Source organism: Nomascus leucogenys, chromosome 19 (genome assembly GCF_006542625.1).
Source record: "Nomascus leucogenys isolate Asia chromosome 19, Asia_NLE_v1, whole genome shotgun sequence".
NCBI lineage: Eukaryota > Metazoa > Chordata > Mammalia > Primates > Hylobatidae > Nomascus > Nomascus leucogenys.
The window spans coordinates 75,029,219-75,050,164 of record NC_044399.1 but is presented as its reverse complement, the minus strand read 5'-3'; the positions used below and the strand labels follow the sequence as shown (position 1 = coordinate 75,050,164).

General features: G+C 43.1%; 1 protein-coding gene across 3 annotated transcripts in view; it reads right to left on the bottom strand.

Annotated features, from left to right (window-relative positions):
• The window catches only part of METTL16 (methyltransferase like 16), an 89,517-nt gene that overhangs the window by 23,927 nt on the left and 44,644 nt on the right, over positions 1-20,946 (bottom strand). For all 3 annotated transcript variants that reach the window (XM_030799893.1, XM_003277825.4, XM_030799894.1), the window contains one exon: positions 2,767-2,836. In XM_030799893.1, the coding sequence (XP_030655753.1) occupies positions 2,767-2,836 (70 nt within the window). The remainder of the gene's footprint in view (positions 1-2,766; positions 2,837-20,946) is intronic.

The window sequence follows — 20,946 nt, the reverse complement described above, 5'->3', positions numbered from 1 at the left end:
CAGGCTGGTCTCGAACTCCTGACCTCAGGCGATCCCCCCACCTCAGCCTCCCAAAGTGCTGAGATTACAGGCGTGAGCCACCACACCCAGCCTCAAGTGATTTTTTGTTTTCTTTTTTTAGAAAGAAAGTCAACCAAAGTCTGGCTAGACTAACAGGCAGGTAATCTGTTTTATCAATCAGGTTTTAGGAAAGGTAAAGGAACTAGTTTGTAGCTCTCACAATTTACCCAAGAAATGGTATTGTGAGGAAAAGAGGAGGAACGTCAGAGAGAAACCAGATACCAGAAACTCTGCTCCTCCCACTGCCTTGCATCTGACCCTTTTGCTGAGAAGTCCTCTGACTCACCAAACCCCAGAAACTGGGAGGAAAGTGGAAGTGGCGGGGGGAGTATTCATTTTATTTAAAAGAAAATTTTTTTGGGAGACAGGGTCTCGCTCTGTCGTCCAGACTGTAGTGCAGTGGCGTGATCTTAGCTTGCTGCAACTTCGACTTTCCGGGCTCAGTGGATCCTCCCACCTCAGCCTCCTGGGTAGTGGGGACTACAGGCACGCGCCACCACACTTTGCTAACTTTTTGTATTTTTTTGTAGAGATGAGATTTCGCTGTGTTGCCCAGGCTGGTCTTGAATTCCTGGGCTCAAGCCATCTGCCCTCCTCAGCCTCCTAAAGTGCTGTGATTATAGACATGAGCCACTTTGCCCGGCCTGGGAGTACTTATTTGCGACCTGCCTTCTGAAACAGGAGCACAGGGCTCTGCTCTTGTGGAATGTCATCCTAGTGGGAAGCATATGGGACCGAGACTGTGTTCTGGTGCTGTTCCCCCAGAGCTAACTGCATGGTCTACAACAAGCCCTTAAACCTATGTAGCTTGAGTTTCTGGATCTATAAAGGAGTTGAACTTGTCTTGGAGGCATGGTAAAAAATAAAAATTAAAAAAAATTAAAAATAAAAAGGAGTTTGACGTGAGGTCAGTGGTAGATACCAGGTTTTTTGATTTCTGGTTTCTCTCTGACATTCTACTCATCCTGTTTTTCTCTACCTTTCTCTATAATTGTCAAAAAAGGCCTTGTTTTAATAATCTATAAAAAATATATTTTAGCCCTAAAAATATAGAACTTAGAAAACAAAACAAAAAACATATTTAGAGTTTTAGAGTACTAAAAAATTCTATACTCAAAACTACCATCAGAGTAGATATAGGTCAGGTGCGTGGGTCACGCCTGTAATCCCAGCACTTTGGGAGGCCAAGGTGGGAGGATCGCTTGAGGCCAGTAGTTTGAGCCCAGCTTGGGCAACACAGCGAGACCCTATCTTTATAAAACATAAGGATTACTTAAGTACAGGAGTTTGACCTAGTCTGGGCAACACAGAGACACCTTGTTTCTACTAAAAATTTAAAAATTAACTGGGCGTGGTGGTGTGTGCCAACAGTCCCAGCTACTTGGAAGGCTGAAGTGGGAGAACTGCTCAAGCCTAGAAGTTTGAGGATGCAGCAAACTATGATCGTGTAACCACACTACAGTCTGGTTGACAGAGCAAGACACCATCTTTTTTTTTTTTGAGACAGAGTCTCGCTGTGTCACCAGACTGGAGTACAGTGGCACGATCTCAGCTCACTGCAACCTCTGCCTCCCAGGTTCAAGAGATTCTCCTGCCTCAGCCTCCCGAGTAGCTGGGACTACGGGTGTGGGCCACCATGCCCGGCTAATTTTTGTATTTTTAGTAGAGATGGGGTTTCACCATGTTGCCCAGGATGGTCTCAATCTCTTGATCTGATGATCCGCCCCGCATCGGCCTGCCAAAGTGCTGGGATCACAGGCGTGAGCCAGTGTGTCCAGCCTGAACCCATTTCTAAAAAAAAAAAAAAAAAAAAAAAAAAAAAAAGTAGATATATGAAAAATAACCTCAAGATGGACTAAAGACTTGAATATAAGACCTGAAAGTATAAAAAATACTAGAAGACTTGGTTCCAAAGGAAAAGAAATCATCAGGTGGGGTGCAATGGTGCACACCTGTAATCCCAGCACTTTGGGAGGCTGAGGTGAGAGGACTACTTGAGCCCAGGAGTTTGAGACCAGCCTGGGCAACACAGCAAGACCCCATCACTAGTAAAGAAAAAAAAAATTAGCTAGGCATGGTGCCATGTGCCTATAGTCCCAGCTACTCAGGAGGCTGAGGTAGGAGGATGGGCTGAGCCCAGGAGTCCAAGGTTACAGTGAGTCATGATCCCACCACTGTACTCCAGCCTAGGAACAGAGCTAGACTTGGTCTCAAAAAAAAACAAAAGAAAGAAAGAAAAGATATCTGGACTTGAATAAACTTAAGTATCCATCAATGAAGGCTTGGATAAAAAATGTAGTATACATACATAATGGAATACTATTCAGCCATAAAAAAGAATGAAATTGTGTCTTCAGCAACATGGACAGAACTGGAGGCCATTATCTTAAGTGAAACAACTGAGACATAGAAAGACAAATACCACATGTTCTTACTTCTAAGTAGGAGTTAAATCATGTCTACACATGGAAGCAAAATATGGAATGATAGGCAAAGGGAGACTTCTGGTTGGGGAGTGGGAGACCGGGTGATGGGAAGTTGCTTGGTGGGTAGGACACGCACAAGGACATGAATTGTTCCAGTGACAGTTACACTGAAGGCCCTGACTTCACCACAATGCAATATATCAATGTAGCAAAACTGTACTTGTGCCCCATGGATACAAAGAGAAGTAGCTACATGAGAATAGTAATGAGGAAGCCTCACCCCTTGTATGCGAAGCTCTTCCTTCAGAGGTGCCAGGCTGCATTTCTTTCCCAGCATACAGCTATACCATCTAGGAAAAAAAAAAATCAGACAAGTAAATACTGTTTATGTGGTTAAAATTTTAAACTAAGCATTATTCAAGTGAATAAGATGAGAACAGTAACAAACAAACATTGAGTAAGGTCACAAGTGAAAAATAACAAGAATTACATACAATGTATTTTGACAAAGACCAAATCTAATGATGGAAAACAAGCCCAAGGCAACTTAAAATAAATAAATAAATAAATGTACTTAGCCTCTCCAACGCTTCAGGGCTATATATTAAATATTTGGAAAAAGAGTAAAGAAGTCTCATCTGTCATGCTTACGACGAAGGCCGTTTAGCTCTAGGACAGAAATTAGAAAATAAAGAACAACAAAAACGTCATACTAAGAGAACTTAAAATTAGATCCAGCATGAACCTGTATTGTGAGATATCCTCATCTGTAAGTAATTTAAGGATAGATAATGCATTTGAGTTTCAACAGATCACGAAATCAATTTGCTCTTGAGTAAAAACAAATCCAGAAGAAGGAATGTGGAGAAGTTGGACTGAACTGATTAAAAGGTAAAGGGATAGAATGTATTGCTTCTGATTATTCTAAAAAGTGTGTAAAGGGCCTCTGCTTTAGCCCATGAAAGATTAGTTACTATGGGAATTGCCCTTCCACCATAAACAACCAGGAAACTGGACAAAACATATAAAATAGCTGTTTTTCAGACACTGGACAACTGGCAGTGCAGACCTATGGTCTCAGAAACAAAGTGAGCCTGCATTTGCTAGAGCTTTCCTAGAAGGAAATTCCCAGACTGCAGTACAGGGAAAAGAAATTCAAACACAGTCCAACGTCTTGCTGAGTTGATGAGAAACAGATCAAAGTTCAGAGATGCTGACGGAGTTACGATTTGTAAAGCAAATTAACAAGAGCAAATGAAACCCAAGTAAGAAGAAGAAAGGAAAAAAAAAATAAAATTAGAGCAGAAACTGAGGAAAGAGAAAACAGGAAAACAATGGAGAAGAATAATGAAACCAAGAGCTGGTTCTATGAAAACAAATTTTCTTGAAGTCAAGAAAAAAAGAAGACGTGAACTCTCAGTATCAGAACTGAAAGAGGGGACGTCCCGCAGGTCCTACGGGTATTAAGAGGGGACGTCCCGCAGGTCCCACGGGTACTAAGGGGGGACGTCCCGCAGGTCCCACGGGTACTAAGGGGGGACGTCCCGCAGGTCCCACGGGTACTAAGGGGGGACGTCCCGCAGGTCCCACGGGTACTAAGGGGGGACGTCCCGCAGGTCCCACGGGTACTAAGGGGGGACGTCCCGCAGGTCCCACGGGTACTAAGGGGGGACGTCCCGCAGGTCCCACGGGTACTAAGGGGGACGTCCCGCAGGTCCCACGGGTACTAAGGGGGGACGTCCCGCAGGTCCCACGGGTACTAAGGGGGGACGTCCCGCAGGTCCCACGGGTACTAAGGGGGGACGTCCCGCAGGTCCCACGGGTATTAAGAGAGGACGTCCCGCAGGTCCCACGGGTACTAAGGGGGGATGTCCCGCAGGTCCCACGGGTACTAAGGGGGGACATCCCGCAGGTCCCACGGGTACTAAGAGGGGACGTCCCGCAGGTCCCACGGGTATTAAGAGAGGACGTCCCGCAGGTCCCACGGGTACTAAGGGGGGACGTCCCGCAGGTCCCACGGGTATTAAGAGGGGACGTCCCACGGGTATTAAGAGGGGACGTCCCGCAGGTCCTATGGGTATTAAGAGGCGACGTCCTGCAGGTCCTACGGATATTAAGAGGGGATGTCCTGCAGGTCCTACGGGTATTAAGAGGGGATGTCCCACAGATCCTACAGGTATTAAAGGGTGTGAAGAGGGTATAGAACAACTTTTTGCCAATAAATTTCACAACTTAGATGAAACAAATACCTTCAAAAACACAAACTACCCAAGATTACTCAGGAAGAAATAGATAACTTGAATAGTTTTTTTTTTGTTGTTTTTTTGAGATTCAGTCTTGCTCTGTTGCCCAGGCTGGAGTGCAGTGGTACCATCTGGGCTCACCGCCACCTCTGCCTTCCGGGTTGAGGCAATTCTCCTTCCTCAGCCTCCCAAGTAGCTGGGATTATATGTGTGTGCCACCACGCCCAACTAATTTTTTTGTTTTTGAGACGGAGTCTCACTCTGTCGCCCAGGCTGGAGTGCAGTGGCACGATCTCCACTCACTGCAACCTTCACTTGCCGGGCTCCACGCGATTTTCCCGCCTCAGCCTCCTGAGTAGTTGGGATTACAAGCGTGTGCCACCACACCCGGCTAATTTTCTTTTGTATTTTTAGTAGAGACAAGGTTTCACCATGTTGGCCAGGCTGGTCTCAAACTCCTGACCTCAGGTGATCCACCCGCCTCAGCCTCTCTAAGTGCTGGAATTACAAGCATGAGCCACCATGCCCGACAGAGAAATACATAACTTCAATAGTTCTCTATCGATTAAAGAAACTGAATTTGTATTAAAAACTTTACAGACCCAAGTCACTTCACTAGTGAATTCTACTAAACATTTAAGGAAGAAACAATATTAATTATATGCAAACTCTTCCAAAAAATTTTAAAAGAGGGAACACTTCCCAACTCATCTTACAAGGCCAGTATTACATCGACAAATCATATCATCTTTTTTTTTTTCCCTGAGACAGAGTCTCACTGTGTTGCCCAGGCTGGAGTGCAGTGGTGCGATCTCGGCTCGCTGCAAGCTCCACCTCCTAGGTTCACGCCATTATCCTGCCTCAGTCTCCCGAGTAGCTGGGACTACAGGCGCCCGCCACCACACCCAGGTATTTTTTTTATTTTTATTTTTTGTAGAGACGGGGTTTCACCGTGTTAGCCAGGATCGTCTGAATCTCCTGACCTTGTGATCCGTCCACCTCGGCCTCCCAAAGTGCTGGGATTACAGGTGTGAGCCACCGCGCCCAGCCTTATTTCTTATAATGATAAGAAAACTATAGACCAAGTATCCTTCATGAACATAAGATATAAAAATCCTTAACCAGGGAGGGTGGGCTGGGAAAAGGGAAGATGTTGGTGGGAGGGCACAAAGTTTCAGTCAGACAGCAGGAATAAGTTTTAGTTTTTGGCACAGCATGGTGACTATAGTTAACAATGACATATTACATATTTCAAAATTGCTAAAAGATTAGACTTAAAATGTTCTCACCACACAAAAAATTGGGTGAGGAATAAGTTAGTTTGAATCATTTAACAATAAACACATACAGCCATGAGTCACATAAGGACATCTCAGTCAGTAACAGACGGCACTTACAACACGGGGTCCCGTAAGATTAAAATGGAGTTGAGGCCAGGCACGGTGGCTCACACTCTGGGAGGCTAAGGCGGCAGATCACTTGAGGCCAAGAGTTCGAGACTAGCCTGGCCAACATGGTGAAACGCTGTCTCTGCTAAAAACACAAAAATTAGCCAGATGTGGTGGTGGGCACCTGTAATCCCAGCTACTCAGGAGGCTGAGGCAGGAAAATAGCTTGAACCCCAGAGGTGGAGGTTGCAGTGAGCGGAGATCACGCCACTGCACTCCAGCCTGGGCTACAGAGCAAGACTCTGCCTCAAAATAAAATAAAGTAAAATAAAATAAAATAAAATGAAGTTGAAAAATTCCTATTGCCTAGTGATGTCGTAGCTGTTGCAACATCATAGCACAATTTTTAAAAATAAAGTGTAGCTTAAGTGTACAGTGTTTATAAAGTCTACAATACTATACAGTGATGTTCTAGGCCTTCACATTCGCTCGCCACTCTCTCACTGACTCACCCAGAGCAGGTTCTAGTCCTGCAAGCTCCACTCATGGTAAGTGCCCTACGCAGGTGGGCCATTTTTTTTTTTTTTTTTTTTTGATGGAGTTTTGCTCTGTCGCCCAGGCTGGAGTGCAGTGGCATGATCTTGGCTCACTGCAAACTCTGCCTCCCAGGTTCAAGCAATTCTCCTGCCTCAGCCTCCCGAGTAGATGGGACTACAGGCACCCCCCCACCACTCCCAGCTAATTTTTGTATTTTTAGTAGAGATGGGGTTTCACCATGTTGGCCAGGTGAACTCCTGACCTCAGGTGTTCCGTCAACTTAGGCCTCTCAAAGTCCTTGAATTAGAGGCGCATGCCACCACGCTAGGCTAATTTTTTGTATTTTTAGTAGAGACAGGGCTTCACCATGTTAGCCACAATGGTTTCCACCTCCTAACCTTGTGATCCACCCACCTTGGCCTCCCAAAGTGCTGGGATTACAGGTGTGAGCTGCCGTGCTCGGCCCATTTTTATCTTTAATTTTTACTGTCCCTTTTCTATGTTTGATATGTTTACATACACAAAACTTACCATTGTGCTAAAACTGCCCATGGTATTCCATACAGTAACATGCTGTACAGGTTTGTAGCCTAGGAAACACAGGCTATTATTACATTATAGGCCTAGGTGTGTAGTAGGCTATACCATCTATGGCATTCACACAATAACAAAAAAAATCACCTAATGATGCATTTCTCAGATTTCCCCCATCATTAAACAACATATGACTGTATACTAAAACATCACCTTGTACCTCAAAAACACATACAACTATTATTTGTCAACTAAAAATAAAATGCATATAAAGGCCAGGGATTTATATGCGTGGTGGCTCACGCCTATAATCCCAGCACTTTGGGAGGCCAAGGTGGGTGGATCACTTGAGGTCAGGAGTTTGAGGTCAGTCTAGCCAATATGGCAAAACCCTGCCTCTACTGAAAACACAAAAATTAGACAGGTGTGGTGGCACGCGCCTGTAATCCTAGCTACTCAGGAGGCTGAGACAGGAGAATTGCTTGAACCCGAGAGGCAGAGGTCACAGTGAGCTGAGATGGTGCCACTCCACTCCAGCCTGAGCAACAGAGTAAGACTCTATCTTAAAAAAAAAAATTTAATGAAAAAAAAAGGTATATAAAAAAGGTTTTAAAATCCTTAATAAAATACTAGTAAATTTAATCCAGCAATATATAAAAAGAATAATACATTATAACCAAGGGGCGTTTACTACGAGAAGGCAAGGCTGGTTCAATATTCAAAAATCAATATCTATAAGTCACTGTATTAATGGACTAAAAAGGAAAAACCACATTATCACCTCAATAGACATGGAAATAGCATTTGGAAAAAGTCAGCACTTTTTCATGACAAAACTCATCATTCATGATAAAAACTCTAAACAGACTAGAAATAGAAGAAAACTTCCTCAACCTAATAAAGTGAACCTAAGAAACAAACAAACCAAACCCCCAAACCAAAAAACTCTACTACAGCCAACATCGTAATGGTCAAAGTATGATAAAACTGCCCTAAGATTGGGAATGATGCAAGATGGCCACTCTTCACCACTTCCATTCAAAATTGTGCTGGAGATCCTAGTCAGTACAGTAAGGCAAGAAAAAGACATAAAATGCATACAAACTGAAATGAAAGAAGTAAACCTGCCTTTACCTCTGTCTTTACATCACAGAAGACATGGTCTTCTATGCAGAAAATTCCATGAAATCTAGGAAAAACCTGTTAGAACTAATAAGTGAGTTCAGCAAGGCCACAGAGTAAAAGGTCAACATAAAATCAATTGTTGGGGCCGGGTGCGGTGGCTCACGCCTGTAATCCTAGCATTTTGGGAGGCTGAGGTGGGTGGATCACGAGGTCAAGAGATCGAGACCATCCTGGCCAATATGGTGAAACCCTGTCTCTATTAAAAAATACAAAAATTAGCCAGGCGTGGTGGCAGGGGCCTGTAATCCCAGCTACTTGGGAGGCTGAGGCAGGAGAATTGCTTGAATCCAGGAGGCGGAGGTTGCAGTGAGCCGAGATCATACCACTACACTGTAGCCTGGGCGACAGAGCAAGACTCCGCCTCAAAAAATAAATATAAATAAAAATCAATTTTTGGTAAAAAGGAAAGATAAAAGTGATTAAAAAGTAAAATATTAATGGCCAGGCGCAGTACAGTAAGGCAAGAAAAAGAAATAAAATGCATACAAACTGAAATGAAAGAAGTAAAACTGCCTTTACTTCTGCCTTTACATCACAGAAGACATGGTCTTCTATGCAGAAAATTCCATGAAATCTAGGAAAAACCTATTAGAACTAATAAGTGAGTTCAGCAAGGCCACAGAATAAAAGGTCAACATAAAATCAATTGTTGGGGCTGGGTGCAGTGGCTCATGCCTGTAATCTCAGCACTTTGGGAGGCCGAGGCAGGTGGATCACAAGGTCAAGAGATCAAGACCATCCTGGCCAACATGGTGAAACCCCATCTCTACTAAAAATACAAAAATTAGCTGGGTGTGGTGATGCGCGCCTGTAGTCCCAGCTACTTGGGAGGCTGACGCATGAGAATCACTGGAACCTGGGAGGCAGAGGTTGCAGTGAGCCAAGATTGCGCCACTGCACTCCAGCCTGGCGACAGAGCGAGACTCCATCTCAAAAAAAAAAAAGTAAAATACTAATAAAATAAATCAACTGCGTTTTCTTACAGTAGCAATACACAACTAGAAATTAAAATTTTAAAATGCCGTTTATGGTAGCATGAAAATACATAAAATACTTAGGAATAAAGTTCGTATAATGTGTGTAAAGCTGAAAGATATCGAAGACCTAAATAAATGAACAGCTAAACCAGGTTGGAATGGAAGACTCATTATTGTTAAGGTATCAATTCTTTCCAACTTGACCTATAAATTCAACACAATCCCAACCACAAATTTTCATGAAAATTGATAAACTGATGCTAAAATTTATATGGAAATGCAAAAGATTTCAAGTAGCTAAAATAAATTTTTTTCCATAAAGACAGGGTATGACTATGTTGCACAAGCTGGTCTCAAACTCCTGGATGCAAGCAATCCTCCTGCCTCAGCCTCCCAACGTGCTGGGATTACAGGCATGAGCCACCATGTCTGGCTTAAAACAATTTTGAAAAAAAAAAAAAAAAAAAAAAAACAGATAGAGGATTTACACTGCCGGATTTCAAGACTTCTACAAAGCTATGATAATTCAGAACATATGGTACTGGCATAAGATAGACACAGATTAACAGAATGGAACAGAGTCCAGAAATAACTCACTTACATGGTCAGTTGATTTTAAACAAAGTCCACTAAAGGTTTGGTCTTTTTAAGAGAGATTTATAAAAATGGAAAGGCAACTATAGACTGGGAGGAAATACTTGCAAAACGCATTTGACAATGGACTGTATTCAGAATCTAGAAAGAACTACCAGTCAGTAAGATTAATAAACCAATAAAAAGGAGATACAGGAATGGCCAATAGGCACATGCGGATGCACCCTATCACCAGTCACCAGAGAAATGCAAATTCCAATCATAATGAGATACCACTACCTACCCGTTAGAACAGATACATTTTAAAAAGGTGACAACAGTACCAAATGGTGTCAACGGAAACTCTCAGATATTGCTGGTGGGAATGTAAAATACTGTATAGTCACTTTGAAAAGCAGCTTCTTATAAAGTTAAACATAAACACTTACAATAGGACCAGGAGTCCTACTCTCAGGTATTTACTTAAGATGGAGGAAAATTTAATTACACACAAAAAATTAAAAGCCAATGTTCAGTTTTATTCCTACTAGCCAAAACCTGGAAATGACCCAAATGTCCTTCAACTGGCAAATGGATGAACAAACTGTGGTATACTCAGCCTATTTAGCAACAAAAGGGACAGGCCACTGACACAAAAAAAGCATGGATATGCAGCTACATGAAAGAAAGCAGACAATCAAAACCTACATTTTCTATGACTCCATTTGTATGAAAAGTCTAGAACACACAAAACCGTTGTGACAGAAAGTACATCAGGGCTACAGGAAGCTGGGAGCAGAGTGCAGACAGACTGCAGAGGGGAACAGGAAACTTTTTAGGGTGATGGAAATGTTCCACATTTGTCTAAACTCATCCAACTGCACACTTAAATGGGAGTTACTCAAGTTTACCTCAGTACGACTGCCTGAAATATGTAAATTTATAAATGTGATTATCTTATACCTTCAAATACACATAAAATAAGGTTAACCATATCGTAATGTTTTACATGTTTCCTTCTTGTTTTGTAACAGTTTAGCCAAACTAACAATACATATTCTGTCTCCTGCTTTTCTCACTAAGCATTATAATCACCTGTGTCATTCAAAATTCACCTAATCGCATTAAAAGGGAAATTTCAGATTAAGGGATATACATTCAATATTTAATTGTTTATATACAAAATGCCTACTACAAAGATGAATTTTCAAGTGGCTAAAATTCTAAGAGAATTTAAGAGCCTCTAAAATCACAAATTAGGTTAAAACTGTATGAAACTGACATTTTTATACGTCAAAAACTGTTTTATAGGTCAAAAACTGTTGAAGACTGGCAATCTGGTATTTCAACTTCATACATTAAATAACATAAATGAAAAATCTAATTATTTTAGAAGTATGAAAAATACTATTACATTACGTTAGAAATAGTGGGCATCAACAAATATTTTGTCTTCACTGTGAATTCAACAAGAGGTGACTGCACCTATTTTTGTTTAGGCAATCCTTTTTCCCTTGGAAAATAAAGAAATAATTGTTATAGCTAAACTACTTTAAACAAACCAATTTAAAGGATAATAAATTTCATTTGGTGGTTTAAAAATGTTTAGAAGAAAAATAATATGTTCCCTTTAAGTAAGTATCATCAGGCACAGTGGCTCACGCCTGTAATCCCAGCACTTTGGGAGGGCGAGGTGGGAGGATCACTTGGGGTCAGGAGTTCGAGACCAGCCTGGCCAACATGGGAAACCCTGTCTCTATTAAAAAATACAAAAAAATTTAGCTGGTGTGGTGGTGCGTACCTGTAGTCCCAGCTACTCAGGAGGCTGAAGCAGAAGAATTGCTTGAACCCAGGAGGCAGGGGTTGCAGTGAGCTGAGATGGTGGCACTGCACTCCAGCCTGGGTGACAGAGGTAGACTCTGTTTCAAAAAAAAAAAAAAGTATATAAATGGAGGAATCATTAACCAGGAATTTAAAGCCTTGGGTATATTACGAACAACATGAAGGAAGAGAAATCCGGAGCAATTAGTGCTGACATGGTATAAAACAGGTTAATTAACACTTTCCTTTAAAACTAGCATTCCTCAACAGATTAGATAGATCAGAGCTATCAGAAGCCAAGAAGTGGCCTAGAACAACAAAAAAAGATACTGACTGGGCTTGGTGGCTCACATCTGTAACCCCAGCACTTTGGGAGGCCGAGGCAGGTGGATCACTCGAGCCCAGTTCGAGACCATCCTGGGCAACATGGCAAGACCCCATTTCTTACAAAAAATAGCTGGGCATGGTGGTGCATGCCTGTGGTCCCAGCTACTATAGGGGGGCTGAGGTGATAGGATCGCTTGAGCCTGGGAGGTCAGGGCTGCAGTGAGCAGTGATTGCACCACTGTACCCCAGCCTGGATGACAGAGCAAGCCCTTGTCTCAAAAAAAAAAGAGATACTGTAAGGTTCTTCAGGAGATGAAGGATAAGAAATATTTAAAAGACAAGAAAGGCTAGTAATAGGTAAACATACCACTGGTACTTAATAGACACTCAGGAGGGAGTTCATATTTCTTTTAACCTTTGCACTAAACTGAATATCACACTGCGAATCATTTCAGATTGAATGTCACATATACACTGTTTTCAGCAACAGTTGTATTTGTTATGGAAAAAGCAGAAGTCATTGGATGTGTTAAAAATCCTATTTTAGCTGCACATTTTAAATATGCCTACCCACTAGATCCTAGCTACTCTCAACAGGCATCTTGTGACAACTAATCAAAATGCAAGTGGAAAAAAAAATGAAGAAAAGATCTAGTCACCCAAGAGACTTTGAATCCATTAAACTATTTTAATGATGAAAGTAGCACTCTACTTATTACAACATTTAGGAATTCCTCTGAGATGGTAGGTTTCAAGAAAAATTATTTTGAAATAATTTATAACTTTCAGAAGAGTTGCAAGATTCGTGCAAATGACTCCAGTATACCCTTCACCCAGATTCACCAATTACATCTTCCTTCATTCTGTGTGTGTTTTTTCCTAAGCTGTTTGAGAATCAGCTACAGACTTCATCATGTCTCATTAAGTGTAATATTTTGGCATGTCCATTTTAAAAGCGCGTATTGTTTTTTGTTTTTGTTTTTGTTTTTTAAGACATTTTTTTCAGAGGCTTGCTCTGTCTCCCAGGCTGGAGTGCAGTGGTGCGATCTCAGCTCACTGCAACCTCCGCCTCCCAGGCTCAAGCGATTCTCCCGCCTCAGCCTCCAGAGTAGCTGGGATTACAGTGTGCCACCACAACAGGGTAATTTTTGTATTTTTCCTAGAAAAGGGGTTTCACCATGTTGGCCAGGCTGGTCTTGAACTCCTGACCTCAGGTGATCCACCTGCCTCGGCCTCCCAAAGTGCTGGGATTACAGGTGTGAGCCACTGCGCCCGGCGGAAACAAGTGTATTCATTTTTGTAACCACAGAGGAATTATCAAATTGCTAAAACTTAACACTCATTCAATACTATTATCTGGAATACAGTCCACACTTAAATTTCACCTGTTTATCCCAATTTTCTCCCCTAATGCAAGGCCCATTAGGATTGCGAATTTCATGTACTTGTCATGTCTCTTTAGCCTCCTTCAATCTGGAATAGTTTCTCAGTCTTCTTTTACTCTCATGATCTTAATGTTTTTGAGGAGCTGATTTTACAAAATCCATCAATTTGGTGTGTCTGAAGTTTCCACGTCGTTAGATTCAGATTACACATTTTTGGTGTGAAGAGCACGGAGGTGCTGCTTGTCCTTCCAGGTGCACCACATCAGGAGATGAGCACCTGGTCATGGAGGTGGCCTGTGGTTTCTCCAAAGCAAACTCTTTTTTTTATGAGACGGAGTCTCGCTCTGTCACCCAGGCTGGAGTGCAGTGGCGCGATCTCGGCTCACTGCAAGCTCCGCCTCCCAGGTTCACGCCATTCTCCTGCCTCAGCCTCTCCGAGTAGCTGGGACTACAGGTGCCCGCCACCACGCCCAGCTAATTTTTTTGTATTTTTAGTACAGACGGGGTTTCACCGTGGTCTTGATCTCCTGACCTCGTGATCCGCCCGCCTCGGCCTCCCAAAGTGCTGGGATTACAAGCGTGAGCCACAGCGCCCGGCCTAGCAAACTCTTTACTTTGTAAACTCCCACATTTCTCTTTGTAACTGTAAGTAACCTAAAGGGGGGGGTGGTTCTTTGAAACTAGGTAATTATCCTGTTCCATTTCAAATTTCCCTTTGCCAATTGTTCACAAATCAATTACTATGATTGTTGCAAAATTTAAGAGCCTCTAAAATCACCAATTAGGTTAAAACTGTATGAAACTGACATTTATTATTATTATTATTATTATTATACTTTAAGTTTTAGGGTACATGTGCACAATGTGCAGGTTTGTTACATATGTATCCATGTGCCATGTTGGTGTGCTGCACCCATTAACTCCTCATTTAGCATTAGGTGTATCTCCTAATGCTGTCCCTCCCCCCTCCCCCCACCCCAGAAACTGACATTTTTATATGTCAAAAACTGTTTTATAGGTCAGAAACTACTGAAGACTGGCAATCCGGTATTTCAACCTCATACACTAAGTAACATAAATGAAAAATTTAATTTTAAAAGTATGAAAAATGCTATTACATTATTTTAGAAATAAGTAATATAATAGTCTAAGTTTATTATTCTTTCTATATTTATTCATCGGCATTCACTCTATCCCCTGTATATATTTTGTTTATCTTATTCAATGGGTTGTAAGTCATTATTGTCATTATTCATCTTGAAACTCATGTTGTCCCAACTTTGCCCTGAGCGCACTCTAGGTTCTTCTGACACGTCATTTTTTGAGTACGTCATTACTTTCTGGTACTAGAAGATATTCCAGGCTCGTTGTGTACTTACCCTAACTCAGAACTGGAATTTACCATTTCTCCAAAAAACTTTTTTTCCCCTTAGTGGGGAATGGCTATTTAGAAACTTATTAAAAACTGAAGTGAAGTATAATATAGAGAAACAGGAAAGCAGAGGTTAGGGGTATAAGCAATGAACCTTACCTAAAAAGTTCTCTAAGTAGTAAAATCCAACATCTTGCTGCCTATAATAAATTACCAGAACAAATGCCCCTAGATATTCAATGGAGCAGCCCTAATGTCCATCTGATCTCAAAATTTACTATTTAAACTATCATAAATTTCGAATCCATATAACTAAAAATAAACTTTTATCCTATGCTCTTATTAATAAGTGATTTTCATTATTCACTTTTTGACATGGATAAGACAGACTATATTACTATTATTTTCTTTTTTTTTTTTTTTGAGACAGAGTCTTGCACAGCCACCCAGGGTGGAGTGTAATGGCGTGATCTCAGCTCACTGCAACCACTGTCTCCTGGGTTCAAGCAATTCTCCCATCTCAGCCTCCCAAGTAGCTGGGATTACAGGCACCCGCCATCATGCCCAGCTAATTTTTGTATTTTAGTAGAGATGGGGTTTTACCATGTTGGCCAGGCTGATCTTGCACTCCTGACCTCTGGTGATCTGCCCACCTTGGCCTCCCAAAGTGCTAGGATTACAGGCGTGAGCCCTCGCACTCAGCCTAAAGACTACCTTATAACAAGCAAGTGGAACCAAGGCTTTTAATTTGTTATCTTATTTATTTATTTATTATTTTTGAGATGGAGTCTCGCTCTGTTGCTCAGGCTGGAGTGCAGTGGCACAATCTTGGTTCACTGCAACCTCTGCCTCCCAGTTTCAAGCGATTCTCCTGCCTCAGCCTCCCAAGCAGCTGGGATTACAGGTACGTGCCACTATGCCCAGGTACTTTTTTTTTTTTTTGAGACGGAGTCTCACTCTGTTGCCCAGGCTGGAGTGCAATGGCACTATCTTGGCTCACTGCAACCTCCGACTCCCAGGTTCAAGTGATTCTCCCGCCTAAGCCTCCCAAATAGCTGGGACTATAGGCATGTGCCACCATGTCTGGCTACTTTTTGTATTTTTATAAAGACAGGGTTTCACCATGTTGGCCAGGCTGGTCTTGAACTCCTGACCTCAGGTGATCCGCCTGCCTTGGCCTCCCAAAGTGCTGAGATTACAAGCATGAGTCACCATGTCTGGCCTGCCCAGCTACTTTTTATATTTTTAGCAGAGACAGGATTTCAACATGATGGCCAGGCTGGTCTTGAACTCCTGACCTCAGGTGATCCACCCACCTCAGCCTCCCAAAGTGCCAGGATTACAGGCGTGAGCCACCGCACCCAACCTGTTATTCCTTTGTAGACTGCTACATGAACTCAAAATACATGCTTGTTGATTTTAAGAATTCTCTTCTTTCACCAGCTAATGCAGAACCAAGCAGTGACTATGTCATGTAGTCAGAAATGCCAGGTAAGCTGACACAGCTAGCTCACGGTGGCGCAAGCTGCTGGATCCAATCTTTTCTCCCTGAGACCTTAGAGCAGACACCAGTCAACAAGGCTGCCATATCAATCCTGAAAGGGATTAAACTAAGCATGATACCTGAGTTAAAATGATGAAATGCACATAACCTAGTTCATTAAAGAAAAGAAGGTAAGGCCAGGTGCAATGGCTTACGCCTGTAACCCCAGAACTCTAGGAAGCCAAGGTGGGGCGGAATCACTTGAGCCCAGGACTTTGAGGCCAGCCTGGGTAACGTGGCAAAACCCCATCTCTACAAAAAAATACAAAAATTGGCCAGGCATGGTGTTGTGCACGTGTAGTCCTAGCTACTCAGGAGGCTGAGGCAGGAGGATTGCTTGAGCTCAGAAGGTGAAGGCTGCAGTGAGCCACACTTTAGTCTGGGCAACAGAGCAAGACCCTGTCTCAAAAATAAATAAATTAATTAATTAATTAAAATAAAATAGAGTAGTCCCTTATCTTTCAGGCTGCTTATCCTTCTTTTTCCTACCTTAGTATGAAGGAAATATCAAAATAGCAGCATCTACCCGCTGTGGAGCTGACAATTGAGAAATGTTCCTTCGTGTTGTAATTGCGAAAACACTGCACTACCTGGAAAGCAAGCTGGCACACCATCTGCCCCCCAACACTTCTCCATCTCTGGTATCTGTGTAGGAAGTTGAGGGGCACAATTCTTTGTAATGATACTCCAAAACGCCTTCGTTGAATGACAACCCTACTTTGGGTGCCAATCAAAGATGAAAGCAGGGGTCAAACGTAGCCATTCCTAACAGCCTCAACAGATGGCAGTTCAGTAAGAAACAAGAAGTGGTATGTTCTTTTTAACAGTGAAAACAAGAAAAACTCTGAATGCCCAATAACAAAGAATTAGTTAATTATGGACTGTTGTTAAGCTCACTAGCTACTGACTGACTGACTGAGACAGGGTCTCGTTCTGTTGCCCCGGTTGGAGTGCAGTGGTGTGATCATGGCTCACTGCAGCCTTGATCTCCTGGACTTAAGTGATCCTCAGGCCTCAGCCTCACAAGTAGCTGGGACTAGAGGAACACGCCACCACACCAGGCTGATTTTTTGTAGACACAGTCTTGCTATGTTGCCCAGGCTGGTCTTGAACTCCTGGCCTGAAGCCATCCTCCAGCCTCAGCCTTGCAAAGTGCTGAGATTACAGGCATGAGTTACCATACCCGGACTGTCAAGCTACTTATTTTGTATTTATTTATTTATTTATTTTTAAGACATAGTTTCGCTCTGTTGCCTAGGCTGGAGTACACTGTCGCAATCTCAGCTCACTGCAACCTTCTATCTCCCAGGTAAGTGATTCTCCTGCCTCAGCCTCCCATGTAGCTGGAATTACAGGCGCATGCCACCATGCCCAGTTAATTTTTGTATTTTTAGTAGAGACAGGGTTAGGAGGTTTCACCATGTTGGCCAGGCTGGTCTCAAACTCCTGATCTCACGCAATCCACCCACCTCAGCCTCCCAAAGCGCTGTGATTACAGGCTCACGTGAGCCACCACGCCCAGTGTCTTTTTTTTTTTCCCGGAGATGGAGTCTCGCTCTGTCACCCAGGCTGGAGTGCAGTGGCGCAATCTCGGCTCACTGCAAGCTTCGCCTCCCGGGTTCACGCCATTCTCCTGCCTCAGCCTCCCAAGTAGCTGGGACTACAGGTGCCTGCCACCACGCCTGGCTAATTTTTTGTATTTTTAGTGGACACGGGGTTTCACCGTGTTAGCCAGGATGGTCTCGATCTCCTGACCTCATGATCCACCCACCTTGGCCTCCCAAAGTGCTGGGATTACAGGCGTGAGCCACTGCACCCGGCCTTTTTTTTTTTTTTTATGCCAAAGCAGCTTTCTCCATTTTCTAATTTCCTGTGAGTGTGGTTATATTGTTTAAGAGATAACAAAATTATAAAAATAATAATGTCGGCTGGGCGCGGTGGCTCACGCCTGTAATCCCAGCACTTTAGGAGGCCGAGGAGGGCGGATAACTTGAGGTCAGGAGTTTGAGACCAGCCTGGCCAACATGCTGAAACCCCATCTCTCCTAAAAATACAAAAATTAGCTGGGCATGGTGGCGCGTGCCTTTCATATCAGCTACTTGGGAGACTGAGGCAGGAGAATTGCTTAAACCTAGGAGGCAGAGGTTGCAGTGAGCTAAAATCGTGCCACTGCATTCCAGCCTGGATGACAGAGCGAGACTCTGTCTCAAAAAAAAAAAAAAAAGTTAAAAATCACCCTATTTAATATCCACTATTATTATTATGTCAAATACGTATTCATTTAATTCTATAACCACTTTACGAGATAGCTACTATCATTACATTTTACCAATGATAAATCAAAACTTCAAACCAAAGAATCACATTCAAAAGGCCCAGATTATTATTAATTTTTGAGACAGGCTCTTGCTCTGTCACCCAGGCTGGAGTGCAGTGGCATAAACACAGCTCATGGCAGCCTCAACCTGCCAGGCTCAAGCAATTCTTCCACCTTGGCCTCCTGGGTAGCTGGGACCACAGGCATGTGCAACCATACCCAGCTAATTTTTAAATTTTTTGTAGAGATGGGGTCTTGTTATGTTGCCCAGGCTCGTCTCAATCTCCTGAGCTCAAATGATCATCCTGCCTCAGCCTCCCAAAGTGCTGGGATTACAGGTATGGGCCACTGTGCCAGGCCTAGGCCCAGATCATTAAATTTATTACCCATCCCCAAATACGTGGATTACATCCAAATCCAAGCAGTATCCATCATCTGGCAGGGGACATGCTGGTGCTTTGTAGAATACAGATCTCCGGTTCCTAAGAAAAGCCTAAAATCATTGCCATAAAGGGCATCAGTTATAGAACTGGTAACCAATGACAAGAGAGAATCCAAAACATACAAAATTATGGTGTGGAGAAGAAATTAAAAAAAAAAAATTCAGGGCCGGGTGTGGTGACTCACACCTGTAATCCCAGCACTTTGTGAGGCCAAGGCGGGCAGATCATTTGAGCTCAAGAGTTCGAGACCAGCCTATGCAACATGGTGAAACACTGACTCTAATAAAAATAAAAAATTAGCTGAGTGTGGGGGCACACACTTGAAATCCCAGCAACTTGGGAGGCTGACATGGGAGAATCACTTGAACTCGGGAGGCAGAGGTTGCAGTGAGACAAGATCACTCCACCTCACTGCAGCCTGGGTGACAGAGCAAAACTCTGACACACACACACACACACACTCATTCACACTCACACATAATTCAGGCCATGAGGAGTTTGATAAAGTCTGGTAATTTATCTAGAAGGTTAGATGGGTGAGTCCCTTTTTTTTTTCTTTTTTGAGATAGGGTCTCACTCTGTCACTCAAGCTGGAGTGCAGTGGTACAATCTCAGCTTACTGCAGCCTTGACCTCCTGGGCTCAAGTGATCCTCCTACCTCAGCCTCCCGAGTAGCTGGGACTACAGGCACGTGCCACCATACCCAGCTAATTTTTGTATTATTTGTAGAGAAGGGGTGTCACCCTGTGACCCAGGCTGGTCTTGAACTCCTGGGCTCAAGTGATCTGCCAACCCAGCCTCCCAGTGTTGGGATTACAGGTGTGAGCCATTGTGCCCAGCCTGGGTGAGTCACTTGAGAGAAAAAAAAGCTATTAAGTAAGCTCAAGCCACAGGCACAAAAAGCCAAAGTAAGGGTGACAAGCACTTGTAAATCTTCATCAACGACAGAAAGGTTCTTCACAGAGTTCAACTGCAGCTTAGAGCTGCAGAGGCTGCAAGGGGTGGCGGAAAGACCACTGGACTAGAATGAGGATATCTGAGTTCTAAGTTTCTAGTCTGTAAACCAAGAGGTTGGATAACTTTACCTCTCAAGGTCTTTCCAGCTGCAAAATTCCTTAAGATACAAAACAAAACTGTAACTGCTGCTGAGCATGACAGAGGTGAGACATGAACCTCCCAGGGGAGGCGAGGCATCACAAGCGCCATCCTGAGGTCAGTCCAACACATTTAACTTATTTCACCCCATAACGCTGCAAATTCTGCTTAGTTCCTGCATTTCTTCAGGGACAAGGAGAAAAACATTCTAGAGGGATAAGAAACAGATGGTAGGGTTAACATACTTGTTTATAATCTCTTATTTTTTAGAGCTTCAAAATACACAATTTTCAGAGCATTCTGAAATGTGAGTCACACAGTTGTATAAACATTATGATGTCAACTATAAAAATATGCATGGGGGCCGGGCACAGTGGCTCATGCCTTTAATCCCAGCACTTTGGGAGGCCAAGGCAGGCAGATCACCTGATATCAGGAGTTCGAGACCAGCCTGACCAACATGGAGAAATCCTGTCTCTATTAAAAATACAAAATCAGCCGGGTGCGGTGGCGCATGCCTGTAATCCCAACTACACTCGAGGCTGAGGCAGGAGAATCGCTTGAATCCAGGAGGCGGGGGTTGCAGTGAGCTGAGATTGCAGAATTGCACTCCAGCCTGGGCAACAAGAGCAAAAACTCCATCTCAAAAAACGTGTGTGTGTGTGTGTGTGTGTGTGTGTGTGTGTGTGTGTGTATGCATGGGGACACGAACTGGTAATT